Here is a 12,849-nt window from a genome sequence, read left to right on the forward strand (position 1 = left end):
AATAATTTAACGGTGGAGATCCGAAGGATCAAATATGATCGTCCCTCGCCCGCGGGACGATCTCTGCTCCTAACGTGGGCCAGCGTTGACGCTTGGTAATCGTACCACCACCTACCTTTTTGGGTTTTGAATAATGCAGGCCGCTATTACTTTAATTGGGTTTTTCTCTAAAGCCCCTACAACTTAAAAATTCTCCATCTACGTGTTTTGCGTGCATGCCTCTATGGATGGGACAACCACGGAGTAGATGTAATAATGAAAACATAGGAGGATGTGACTGGGAGGGGTCTAAAAGCAAAAGTGCAAATGGTTGTCGTCCGCCCTCACCATTTAGCCCAAACAGCTCCACCCGAGGCCGAGGGCAGGGGCAGGGTAGCCCAACTCTGCCTTCCACCCCAACCGCGGTCAGAACACCGCCCGCGCCGCGGTGGAGGCGGCCCACTCCCCCCACCCACACCTCCGCGCCGCGCCCCTTCACATCGGGAGCGGTGCGCCCACGACCGTCTCTCACACGGTTAGCATGCGCGCCGCACCCTAAGCCGCCCACCCCAGGGCGGTGCCCCGACTCACTACCAAACAAAAAAAAGCACCATTCATTATTATGCCCTCCTCCCTCTTCCCTTACCACCACCACTTCCTCCTCTCTCCCCCTTTTCCCTAACCACCTCCACCTCCTCCGCCACCCACTCCTCCGTGATGGCCGCCACCTCCAGCTCCTCCCCCAAGAAGGACCCTCCCTCCCCCGCCGCCCTCGCGGCCGCCGCCTCCGCCGCCGCCGCGGCCACCGGATCGCCTTCCGTTTCCCCGTCGCCATCGCCCTCACCGGACAGATCGCCCTCCCCGATCCCCCTCCCGGCTTCCCTCCCGCCACCGCCGCACTCCGCGGTCGCCGCCGCCTCCGGCTCCCGTCGCCTCGCAGCCCCCATATGGACCCACGAGGAAACCCTTGCCCTCATCGACGCCTACCGCGATAAGTGGTACGCCCTCCGCCGCGGCAATCTCCGCGCCTCCCACTGGCAGGAGGTCGCCGACGATGTCGCCCGCCGCTGCCCCTCTGGCCCCTCGCCGCCCAAGTCCTCCGTCCAGTGCCGTCACAAGGTCGAGAAGCTCCGCAAGCGTTACCGCAGCGAACGCCACAAGTCGCTCCAGCTTGACTCCTCCCTCGCCCCTGCTTCCTCTTGGGTTTACTTCCGCAAGATGGACGCCATGGAGCATGGTGGTGGAGCAGTCAGCGGCCCCCGTCGCCCCTCCGCCTCCCCTTCGCCCGCCCCGCCCCGCCCCCCTTCAGACGACGACGAGGAAGAGGAAGAAGAAGAAGACGACGACGACTACGACGGGCGCCGCGGCACGGGCGGTGGGAGCAATACTCGCAGCATGCACCGCCTAATGGCTAATGGCCGCGGAGCGATCGGCGAGCTCAGATTTACAATCCCCAAGGCGGTTCGGTCCAAGGTTTCAAGGGCCGACGACAGGCCCGCGCCGAGCCCTAGTATGAACCCTAACCCTACCACCCGCTTCTTCAGGGGTTACACCGGCTCACGGCCCGCGATGGAGGAGATGCGGCGCAAGATGGAGAAGAAGAGGAGGAAGAGGAGGTTGGAGATGGAGTCGAGTGCGGTCAGGGAGATGGTGTCGGCGTTGAGGATGCTGGGAGATGGCTTTTTGAGGATGGAGCAGAAGAAGATGGAGATGGCTAGGGAGATGGAGAAGGTGAGGATGGAGATGGAACTGAAGCGCACCGAACTTATCCTCGACTCACAGCGCCGGATTGTAGATGCCTTCTTGAAGGGCTTCTCTGGGAAGAAGCGGACTAAGGTCTCGCCAGAGGACTGATAAGGTCTTCCCCTTCTTTGCTTCTGACTTGTTTCTGTTTAGATTAGAATGTTTGATGTAGAAGATGCAGGAAGTCGAATGGTATTAGCTTATTAAGTAGTGATTTGCTCTTTATTGCTTTTCTAGTTTTTCGGTAATGGAACAATATGTGAATTTTTCTGGCTTGAATGTCCAATATTTTCTACTTCTTCCTTGTTATTGTCGAGATAATAAAGGTAAATTAGGAGTTGGATTCATTTGGATATGAACTGGTGCTTCGAAGGGTTGATCCCTTTCGGGTCCAGGAACTTTTACATGAAGGTTCCTAAGTTTCTGTCCACATTATTCATAGCATCCTCTCACTTTTGCATTACTTGCATCATCGTGAAGAGCCTGTCGTAGTTTCATTGTCAATTTATTATCATTTGGTTTTGTCATGACCCTTATTAGGCTTGAGACTCCCTGCTCAGCACTTAAATTAAAGGATAATATCTGATCTCACTAATTGGAATTAGGACATTGTACAGAAATTTATCTTGAGTTAAAGGATGACATCTGATCTCACTGATTGAAGTTAAGACATTGTGTAGTTGTCGCTTATTCCTTCTATATTTCTTAAGTGATTGTGAATTCCACATTCAGATCGCATCCTGGGCTATTTTGCAGGTACAACAATGTATTTATGATCTTGATGCTGTGTGATTCATATCTCTTTTCTTGCAAGTGTTTCACAGGTTTATGCAAGTTAAATGCATCATTGTAGTTTGTATTCTTTCATCAAGCACTTTTCTCTTAGAATAAATCTCAGCCTTTAGTTTTAACTCATACAATTTTCAATGAAAGAGCAAGGAATGATTTTGTTGTCTCCTGCATCTTCTATTTCGTTAGCACCTTCAACTGATAGCTTAGCTGCTCTGTTATTCACATCTGTATGATTGTATCATAGGATTTTGCTTTTATGTTTATAAGGCTATTCTTCTTTGTTGATGCATTCATAACTTTGATTTCCTGATAATTGTACCATTTTTACTTTGTGACGCAAGTGAAATATGTTGTGCATTAAGTTCTGAAGCTTAAAATACATGTGGCCTTCGAAGAGTAAACAGTTACGAATATGAGCTTCCAATGCAAGCGTTTTGCTTTGCAAAAGAGATGCTTTGAACTAATGCCTTGGCATAGACATTTAACTATGATTCTTTTGCTGTTGTTTCTTTCTTTTGCTCGATTTTCATGTGATCTTACACTAGAATATGACCAGAGTAGGAGTAAAAGCTACTAATGGTTGTGTTTGCAAGAGAGATTTTTAACTTGAACTGAGAGCCAAACTAGAAATTATGTTTCTTTTATCCGTGTCTACGTAGGAGGTGTGGAGTCAAAAATGATGGGCAACACAAACAAACTGTATCGCTAGTTATATATTCTCTCTGTCTGCCGTGAGTATTTAATAATCATCTCTCATATATCTGCGGTAGAATATTGATCATAGCAGCAATCCTAACAAGCCTAGTTGTGCTGCATTATAGGACTTTTACCAAATAAATAAACCATAATGATTTGGCTGGTACATGTTCACCAAGGATTGATATTTTATTTTTTTATTATTTTTTAGTGATGTTTGACAGTATAGGTCAGGATACTGCTCAATATGTAAGCATCTTTCAGTCTGACCTGTTGCCCAAACCAACTCAGATGGATGTTTAAACTCTTGGTACAAACTGCAATGATGATTATTGTCTGATCTATTAAATCCAACTAATAAGATGTAAGTTTTGGAGGTGCTTTTCTTCGACTGCAGAATGTTAGTGATGAATATTCCGATAAATGGAGTCCAGACAGGTCGTAGGCTTGGAGTTATATGTATGTATATGAAGAAATTATAGAACCTCTTAAGATCTAGTGGGCTTCAAAAGTTGTGTTTTCTTTATTGATTGGGTGTCCTCATCCAATGGGATGTCTAGTGGAAAATGCTGGTTCTTGCACTAAGAGTATGCTATGAAGAATGGGTCAAAATTGGCAAGAACCACTTCCTATTACATCATTACATGCTTACATCTCTTCCCATCTAGAAGATGTTGAGCCTAGCTGCTGCAAAGTTGCATTTGGAAAGAGTAGTGTAATTATACCCACAGGCCCCTCCCCAAAACAATGAGTATTAAAAAAATGTGGGGTCACCTGGTTGAGTGCTCAAACCATATCCATGCAAGAAGCTGTGGGTATAGAGGTTTAATTCAGAAATTTATTGTAATCACATTTCTTGCCAAGTTGTCTGAGACTTCAACAAAGAAAGAAATGTGCACTGCTAAATGCCATTGAATTTTTTTTTGGCTATGCATATGGTAAATTAGTGAGATTTTCTGATGGGGAAAGTTCGATCTGTGACTGACTCATAATCTTTGTCTTTAAACTTGCTTCTTTATTTCCCTGCTAATTCATGTGGAACCGAGTCTGAATTTTGAGGTTTATATTCCAAATCTAGAACCTTCTGAGATCCTCATAAATTAGAATCTTCACGAAAAGTACTAAGAGGAACAACACAGAGGTGTTTTATGAACTAAAAAATGATGTTTTTGCTATAGCAAAATCAACTTTAAGTTGTATCGTTCATGTTTCGTTTGTTTATATCTTGAAAGTTACATATGGAATTAGGGGAATGTAACAACTACAGTTTCTTATGGATTCTCTGAATTAATCTTGAAAATTTTCTGGATGAAGAACAAGATGCAGTATGGTTAATAATCTGAATGAGAAAACTATGTTCTACTCTTCTGGAAAAGCATTCTGAACTATATTATTAAACTCATGCTAGCTCCTGTAGTTTGACCAGATTATTTTTAAGCATACTGCAGTTTGTTCTCTAAAAATGCCCCTAGGATATTTTTCTCATAACAAATGAAGGTGCTTAATAATGTTCATTTTGCCACACTTATTGCCACTGTTTGTTGAAGAATCAAGTCATGTTGCTACTCTTTTGTGGTTCAGAAATATAGCACACTCGGAAGAAAAACTGTGCTTTTGTGAGGTGGTGGCTTTGGCATTAGCCAGCCAAAAGATACTGATTCAATTATCTAATACAACTTTCTGCATTCTTATTTTTGCTTCATCAGTTGGAGTACAATACAGATTAATAAAACAAATCAAAGTATATTCCAGTCTCTATTTTGTCATCTGTTCCTTTTTGTTGAACTGAGTTTGATCTAGTAATCATTGGATACTGCAGTAGATCTTGTGAATCCCTGATGCTAGGATATGGTGGATTTATCTTCAGTTTCTAGTATTACAACTTTGATCTGGGAGACTTTGCACTTTTAGTTGGCATTCTGATTCACCAGATGATTTGCCCTCTCTTCTGTTCCCTTTGCATTTCTGTTGTATTCAGGTGATGCAGTTCCATGATAGCTTGCAGTCTTGCAGGCGAAGATTCCTTAAATCATGGTTGGCATTGCAGTACCTGGAGATATAACTTTTACTCTCTGACCATTACTTATTTCTGCTTGCCGTTGACCTACCTGATGAGTAAGACCAGCTTTAGTCTTTTTCTATTCTTTATTGACATTTCTTTGATTGCTATGATTATTGAATCATGGCCTGAGGTAGAGCAGCTCATCGATGTGCTTCTCAATTTGATACACGATTATTTGGTCCTACATTTGTGTACGGAGATTCTTCTGGAAAAAGAAGTGTCAGAAGTGCTGTTGTTGTCTCAAACTCGAACCCAATCGAATCCGTAAACACCCAATCCGATTGATCCGTCATAGGGTGCAATGTAGAACTCGATTTCATCTTATTTTGTTTAGGAATAGTAATCTTGGAACCCCCAAGTGGCATCTCCAGGTGAAATGTTGGGGGGTTTGGGTGGGCCTTGCATTGCTCCGGCAGAAGCTCCGAGAACTCCGACCGCCTCAACATCATGACCGTTCGTCCCATCTACATCATTCCATCAAGGCCGTCGATAGTCGAACATGCATGCACGTTTGTGATACTTTCCACCTCTGGTCAACAGTAGGACCTTACATTGCTCCGCCGAAGCTCCAAGAACTCCGGCGGCCTCAGCATCATGACCGTCCACACCATCTACATCATTCCATCAAGACCGTCGATAGTCGAATATACATAACATTTCGGATAATTCCCTCCTCTAGTCAGAATAGGAGACAGTCGTCTTCCCCTCCTGTCTTTGTTCCGGCCGCCAATCCTAAGAAGGACGTGCTCCGTAACCGCCCGCTCTGTTCGTCACTCCCACCGCCTTGGCGATGTCGTTGATGCTCGTCGACTCGCTCCGCCTACCGGACGCCGCTCCAGCTTCCGCCGTGGGCTAAGTCCATCCGCTGCGGCCAAGTACATAACATGCCATTAGGCACGCCGTAGGGCCTTCCGCCGTCGCTGCGGGATTTCGTACCGCCTACCGAAGCGGAGTATTTGATTCATCAATTGGGTTTCGACCAGAAAAATATGATTTTTAGATGACTGGCTGACTCTGGTGCGTGCATCTATATAATAAGACTTCAAAATTTAGCCTCGGTAAAAGAGCTGATGGTAAATTACCCAAAAATTATCATTATTTCAAATCCTCCTGAATAATATAAAATCAATGATATAAAATATTTTAATATTTTCATTACGTCTTATATTATGTCATTAAAACATCAATCATGATTTTATTGGACATAGGACATTTTCAATCAAAAATATATTATTTATTACATTAATATATATATATTTTTAAGTGAATCTTAGTGCTAGGCGTTATCATGCTCAAAAATTTTAAAATAACTAGAAAAAGAAGCATGAAATATTTTTTAAATTTTTAATTTTTTATTAACTAATTTAAAAATAATCATAAAAAGCATCATGTAATTTCAAAATAAAGTAAAGGAGTTTCGTTTGAGTTGTTTATCTCATTGTCGAGAGTTACCAAGGTGATGTTCGTCATTTTGTCTTCATCGGTTTGCTCCTCGTCTTCGGAGGTACTCGTTTTGTTCCAAGTCGCCTTCTTCTTTTTTGACAACTTCTTTTTTGACAACTTCTTCTTTCTAAGTTTATTTTAATTCTTAGATTCTTGTTTCAAGAAATTTTTAAGCTTTATTGTGAAGAGTTCAAGGTCACATTACTTGAGCTTTCGCTCGAGTGATCTTCTATTGTTCGAAGTGCCAAATCCTTCATATTCTTTGGAAGGTTGTTCTCATGTCCGTTTTGTTCATCATGTTCATCATGTGCATTAAGCATAATTTCATATGTCATCAATGAACCAAAAAGTTCTTTAAGTGAAAAATTATTGAGATATTTTGCCTCTTGTATTGTAGTTACTTTCGGATCCTAACTCTTTGGAAGAAATCTTAATATCTTGTTAACAAGTTCAATATTTAAAAAATATTTGCTAAGAGCTTTTAAACTATTGACGACATCCATATAACGGGTGTACATGTCAACAATAGTTTCGCTCGACTTTATTCGAAACAACTCGAAATCAAGCATTAAAAGATTAATCTTTAAATCTTTTACTCTACTAGTGCCTTCGTGTGTGATTTCGAGTATGTGTCAAATATCAAAAGCCGTTTCGCAAGTAGAAACTCGATTGAATTCATTTTTGTCTAAGGCGCAAAATAGAGCATTCATAGCTCTAGTATTTAAAGAAAAAGTCTTCTTCTCTAAATCATTCCAATCGTTCATTGGAAGAGAAGACCTTTAAAATTTGTTTTCAATAATATTTCATAAATTTAAATCCAAAGAAAGTAATAAAACTCTCATTGTGTAGTCCATCCCATTGAACATGGAAGGACGAATGAGAGAGTGACCCTCTTGAAAGCCGAAAAGAGCTATTTCTCTTAGGTGTTAAACCAAATGAGAAAATAACGTGGCTCTGATAACAACGATTAGGAATGAGTCGGCACTATCAGAGGGGGGAGGGGGCGTTGAATTAGTGCAGTGGATAAAATCGTCGGTTTCAAAAAATCTCTTCGTTCGTTGAAAATCGGATCAGAAAGATAACTTAAAATCTCGTTCGTATATGTAGTGAAAGTAGTAGGTAAGTAAAGATTTAGTTTGCAGTAAAGGTAAATTACATAAATAGAAATGCAAATCATTTTATAGTGGTTCGATCATCGTACCTACATCCACTCCACTGATTCCTCTTCCATCGAGGCCATCGACATCCACTAATGATTTTCCTTCAATGGGTGAAGATCAACTACCCTTACAACTCGATTCTCCTTTTGATAGGTTCAGGAGAGAACCTTTATAACCAATTTTTATAAAGCTTCCCTCACACTTTCCCTTAGAATGGTCTCTAAATTTTATGAGAAGGGACTCTACACTTTACAAGGGTTTTCAACTTTAGAAATATAGAGTTTTTATTTACCTTTCTTACTACTCCATGCAGGAATAGCTGGGGTATTTATAGACCCCAAATGACTTCAAAACTTAGAGTTAAATTTCAAATCCCCGAGATTTTGGGGTACGGGCAGTACCACCGCCTACACTGGGTGGTACCACCACCTGCAGCTTGACACTGGGCAGTACCACTGCCAGTCTGGCGGTACTACTGCCTGACAGCCTCGAAGATTAAGTTTTTCGAGTTTTTCAACTCACAGGAGGTTCTACCACTTGTTCTGGTAGTACCACCGCTTGACCCAACTTTTGGTTCGCTGAATAGGCCTCCCAACGAGCCCAAATCAGTTCCAATTAAGGCCCAATTAGCCCATAATTGAGTTAGCATTATTACACCAAAAGTTAACTCAATTAGCCCCTCTAAACTACTTTGATCTTAGACAAAACATGAATCCTTTGTCTGGCATGTCATTGGTTCATTCGGCGCTTGTTCGATCCTTTGGTGCATCGTCCTCTCTTTCAACGTATTATCCAATTGGCATATTGACTCCCACAACTTTCGACCTTCTTGGCGCAATGTCCGATCCTTCAGCCCGATGCCCGAATTCATGGCACGAAGCCTTCTACCGACACGTCGACCGATTCTCTAGCCCGACATCCAATCTTCTGACATGTTCACTCCAGCCTAATGTGATTTTTTATGTTTTAAATGTCTTTCCCTGATCCAAGTTTCCTACGTTACTCAAAATGTAGATCAAATCATAAATAATATGAATTAGTTTTATCATCAAAATCTGAGATTCAACAATATTGAGTGCTTTCTTCTTCTTTAGTGCAGCCACCTTCTTTTCAATTGTAGATATTCACTTTTGAAGTGCCCTAGTCGATTACATTCATAGCAAGTTATTTTATTCTTTTTAAGTTTATTTTTATTCTTAGATTCTTATTTTATAATATTTTAAAATTTTATTGTGAGGAGTTTAAGGTCATCATCACTTAGCTTTCGCTCGAGTGGTCTTCTTGTTGAATCTCAGATTTCGTTGATGAAACCAATTGATAATGCCAATACTGCCCAGTACTGACGGTGGTATTGCCAGTACCCCGAAAACCCTAGATGAGATCGTTTTAGCTCCAAATTTAAATCTATTTGGGGCCTATAAATACCCTAATCTTTCTTGCTTGACATAGCAAGAAAAGAGAACAAACACTTAGGGTTTAGAGTGTGAAAACTCTGTGAGAAAGTTGAGTCTTTCCTCCTTGAGCTTAGAGATTATTCTAAGAGAAGTATGTGAGGAATACCTTATAAAAGAGGGGTTTAAAGATTCTCTCATGAGCTTGTCAAAAGGAGAAAGAGTTATAAGAGTAGTTGATTTTTGTCTTTTGAAAGAAGATTAGTAGTGGAAGTTAATAGCCTCAAGTGAAGAGGAATCGGGAGTGGACGTAGGTCATGACGATCGAACCACTATAAATCCGGTTTGCATTTACTTTATACTTTTCATTTACATTGCAAACTGATTTCTTACTCTCACTACGCTTAAGAATGTGTTTTTCAACTTAACATCTTTTCGATATGGGTCTTATCGAACAAAGTTTTCGAATCGACATAATTTTATGAAAGCACTAATTCACCCCCCCCCCCCCCTCTCTCTCTCTCTCTCTCTCTTAGTGTCGATTTCGGTCATAACAATTGGTATCAGAGCCAAGGTTTTTCTCGTTTGGTTTAACGCCCAAGAGAAATAACTTTTACTAGTAATCAAGAGGGTCTTTCTATCACTCGTCCTCCTATGATCAATGGGACGAACTACATGTATTGAAAAACTAGAATAAGAATTTTCCTACTTTCTATGTATTTCAATTTTTGAAACATGATTTTGAAGATTTTTCAAAATCGCTATCAACTTAACCCTAATTGATCATGCTCTATTGGGTACTAGATCTATATCCAACTACCCAATCCTCTTAGATTAGTGGGTCTCTATCCAATAATCTCTCATTGTCCCTTATTGAATCTCATCTACATGATCCAATAATTCAGGGGCTTATTGGATATCCAATAAGATAGGGGCTCCAACAAATATCTCATATCTGAACCTCTACTTGTTACAATACCTGTCATATGTGTATGACTCTCTAGACCCAATATCGAGCTGGTCGTGAGTCATACCTATCAGAACTCCTTCTGGCTCAATGAATTATTATCATCATAATAATGCACTCGACTCATCGACTATGGACGTACAACGATACTTTGCCATAGTTCCTAAATGATATAGGGGGATCCAATCCTTTAGATATATCTATCTTCATTTACCATGTATCTATAGTCATTCATCCATCTAATATTCTAGAGATCGTATATCAAGCATGGTGTTGTCAGACCCATATGGTTTCTACTTGAGTCTTGTTCTAATCGGATTCTCCTAGAGAAGTCTTTCTCTCGCAATTTGAATGACCATGACCAAAGATTTGTCTGAGTAAGAATACATGAGATATCCCTTTCATGACACCGAGAGCTGATAATCCTCTATCGACACTCAATAGCCCTCGTAAGATTAGTTGCCACTCCTGATGACCGATTGTGCTAGATCCAAAATATCTAGGTCCATATATCCGGTATCAAAGAGTGGAATACTCATACTGGTCATCCTTGGTGTCTCAAGTCTAAGGACTAGATATACCATCGGGATGACAAAATCACCGTTTAACAATGAGGTATTATCAACCATCAAACATTCTTTGAGCGAATCAATTAATGAACTCATTCTCCAAAAAGCACTTGTGCGATATCCATAGTGTCTCAACACAAGCAATTATAAGACTAGCCATTTCCATCATATGGATGAGTGTACAACACACTAGTTTATCCGGTTATCTCGATATCTCTCTCGAGTGACTTATGATTGGGATTATTTAGGATCTGTGTTTAAAGGTGAATCGATCTCATTATCATGATCTCATCACAATCTGATTCTCATTATATAGATCTATGAACATTACAATATATGCGGCATGCAAGACAAAGTAATAAAATATTAAATAATATAATAAATAAAAATAATGTGTATCATGTCACATGTGTCATCACTCACATGATTGGCTTGCAGGGCATTTATGACTAGCACAATAGGCAAGGGTGACACCCGCCTATAGAGACGATCGTTGGTGGGGTGGTGGCAGCCACAACGCAGTACGATAAGGGTTTAGGGTTTTTTTTGATGAAAAGATAATTTTACCCCTTAATTTCAAAAATTCTATGATTTATCCTTTCTATCCAAAATACATAAATACGCTTCATAAATAAGAAAATTTCTTACATATCTTGAATTTAAAAAAAAAAATTAGTTAATTAAAGATTTAATTAACTATTATTATTTATCTAGTAGTCTTATATAATGATATATACATGTGATATATAATATGGATGTATGATTATGGACCGTGTGATGTGATATATGTATGATGTGATCAAACCCGAGCTAATAGGCCCAATTACTCACATCACGATCTATGTGTGCATCAGCGTATCTTCATGCCCTATGATCGTTCATCTCATCCTCGTTGGTTCTGTCGACATCTTGGCGTATAATGGCTATGCTCCATGATCATCTGATGTGATTGCTCATGTGATGCGTGATTGCTTATACACCTAATATATACGTATATATATTTACATGCGATATTGATATATATTAAATATATATATGTGTGACATTTCATAGGAGACCGGATCAAAATCCTCTCTCTTTATAATATTAAATCGGTAAACGTGAGGCAATTAAATTGACAAATGTGGCCTTCCATCGTTATAAGGATAAATCAATTCTTGACATAGTTTGAGTTGGTCGAGTCCCTCAAGACTCACCTATATCGTGATTCAATATCTTACCTACGATATAGCGATGTCTCCGATGACTTGAGGACATGGTATGCTTAGTCGAGTCCCTCGAGAGCATATCATCGAATCAGACTTATCTTGTAATAATTTTGATGATTTAACCGAACATCATGGTTGGTTGAGTCTCTCGAGGTCATGGTGGTTCGGAGGCTAAATATGATGGGAATCATAAAGAGTTGTGATTAGCGAGAGTTGCCTACCTTTTCGATCTTAGCATGATTAATCGAGTCCTTCGAGGTTACGTTAAGACGTCGCCGATTGGATCCCGATCCCCACTAGAGATCCATCGGGGGTCTCTGATTCACATACCCAAGGGAGTTATATGTTTTATGATAAAATAGTGCGAGTAGGTTAAGATAGAAATCCTTATCTTGATTGTTTATTTTTTGCAAAGTTTACATTTTATTTATTTCTACTACATATTTATTTTCAAAAAAATATCACTTTCAAATCCTCCACATGGCATACTTGATGTCAACTGTCTCACTAGTCCAAATTATATGGATTAGCTCCATAACTTAAGAATCATTCTCACGGCGAAGAAGATCATATACATCTTTGACACGGTGATGCCTACGCCCGAGGAAGGGGCAAGCAAGGATGAGATTGCTCACTACGTAAAATACATAAATGACTCTACGCTTGCTTAATATTACATGTTGAGCTCTATGACTCCTGAGTTACAAAGATAGTATGAAAAGATGGATGTCAGATCCATTCTCCTACATGTTCGTAAATTATTTAAGGAATAAGGAAGGACTCAATGATATGAGATATTCAAAAGTCTCTTCAGTGTTAGGATGATTGAGGAGACACCG

General features: G+C 40.5%; 1 protein-coding gene across 1 annotated transcript; it reads left to right on the forward strand.

Moving 5' to 3' along the window:
* Positions 1-358: 358 nt before the first annotated feature.
* LOC135653298 (trihelix transcription factor ASIL2-like) lies at positions 359-2,017 on the forward strand. The gene has a single exon (XM_065175129.1). The coding sequence runs from the start codon at positions 697-699 to the stop codon at positions 1,831-1,833; it is 1,137 nt and encodes a 378-aa protein (XP_065031201.1). The 5' UTR covers positions 359-696; the 3' UTR covers positions 1,834-2,017.
* The last annotated feature ends 10,832 nt before the right edge of the window (positions 2,018-12,849 follow it).

Source organism: Musa acuminata, chromosome BXJ3-11, assembly GCF_036884655.1.
Source record: "Musa acuminata AAA Group cultivar baxijiao chromosome BXJ3-11, Cavendish_Baxijiao_AAA, whole genome shotgun sequence".
NCBI classification, from domain to species: Eukaryota; Viridiplantae; Streptophyta; class Magnoliopsida; order Zingiberales; family Musaceae; genus Musa; species Musa acuminata.

Excerpts from the sequence above, each read along its gene's own strand:
- LOC135653298 (XM_065175129.1), top strand. The coding sequence starts at position 697 with ATGGCCGCCACCTCCAGCTCCTCCCCCAAGAAGGACCCTCCCTCCCCC.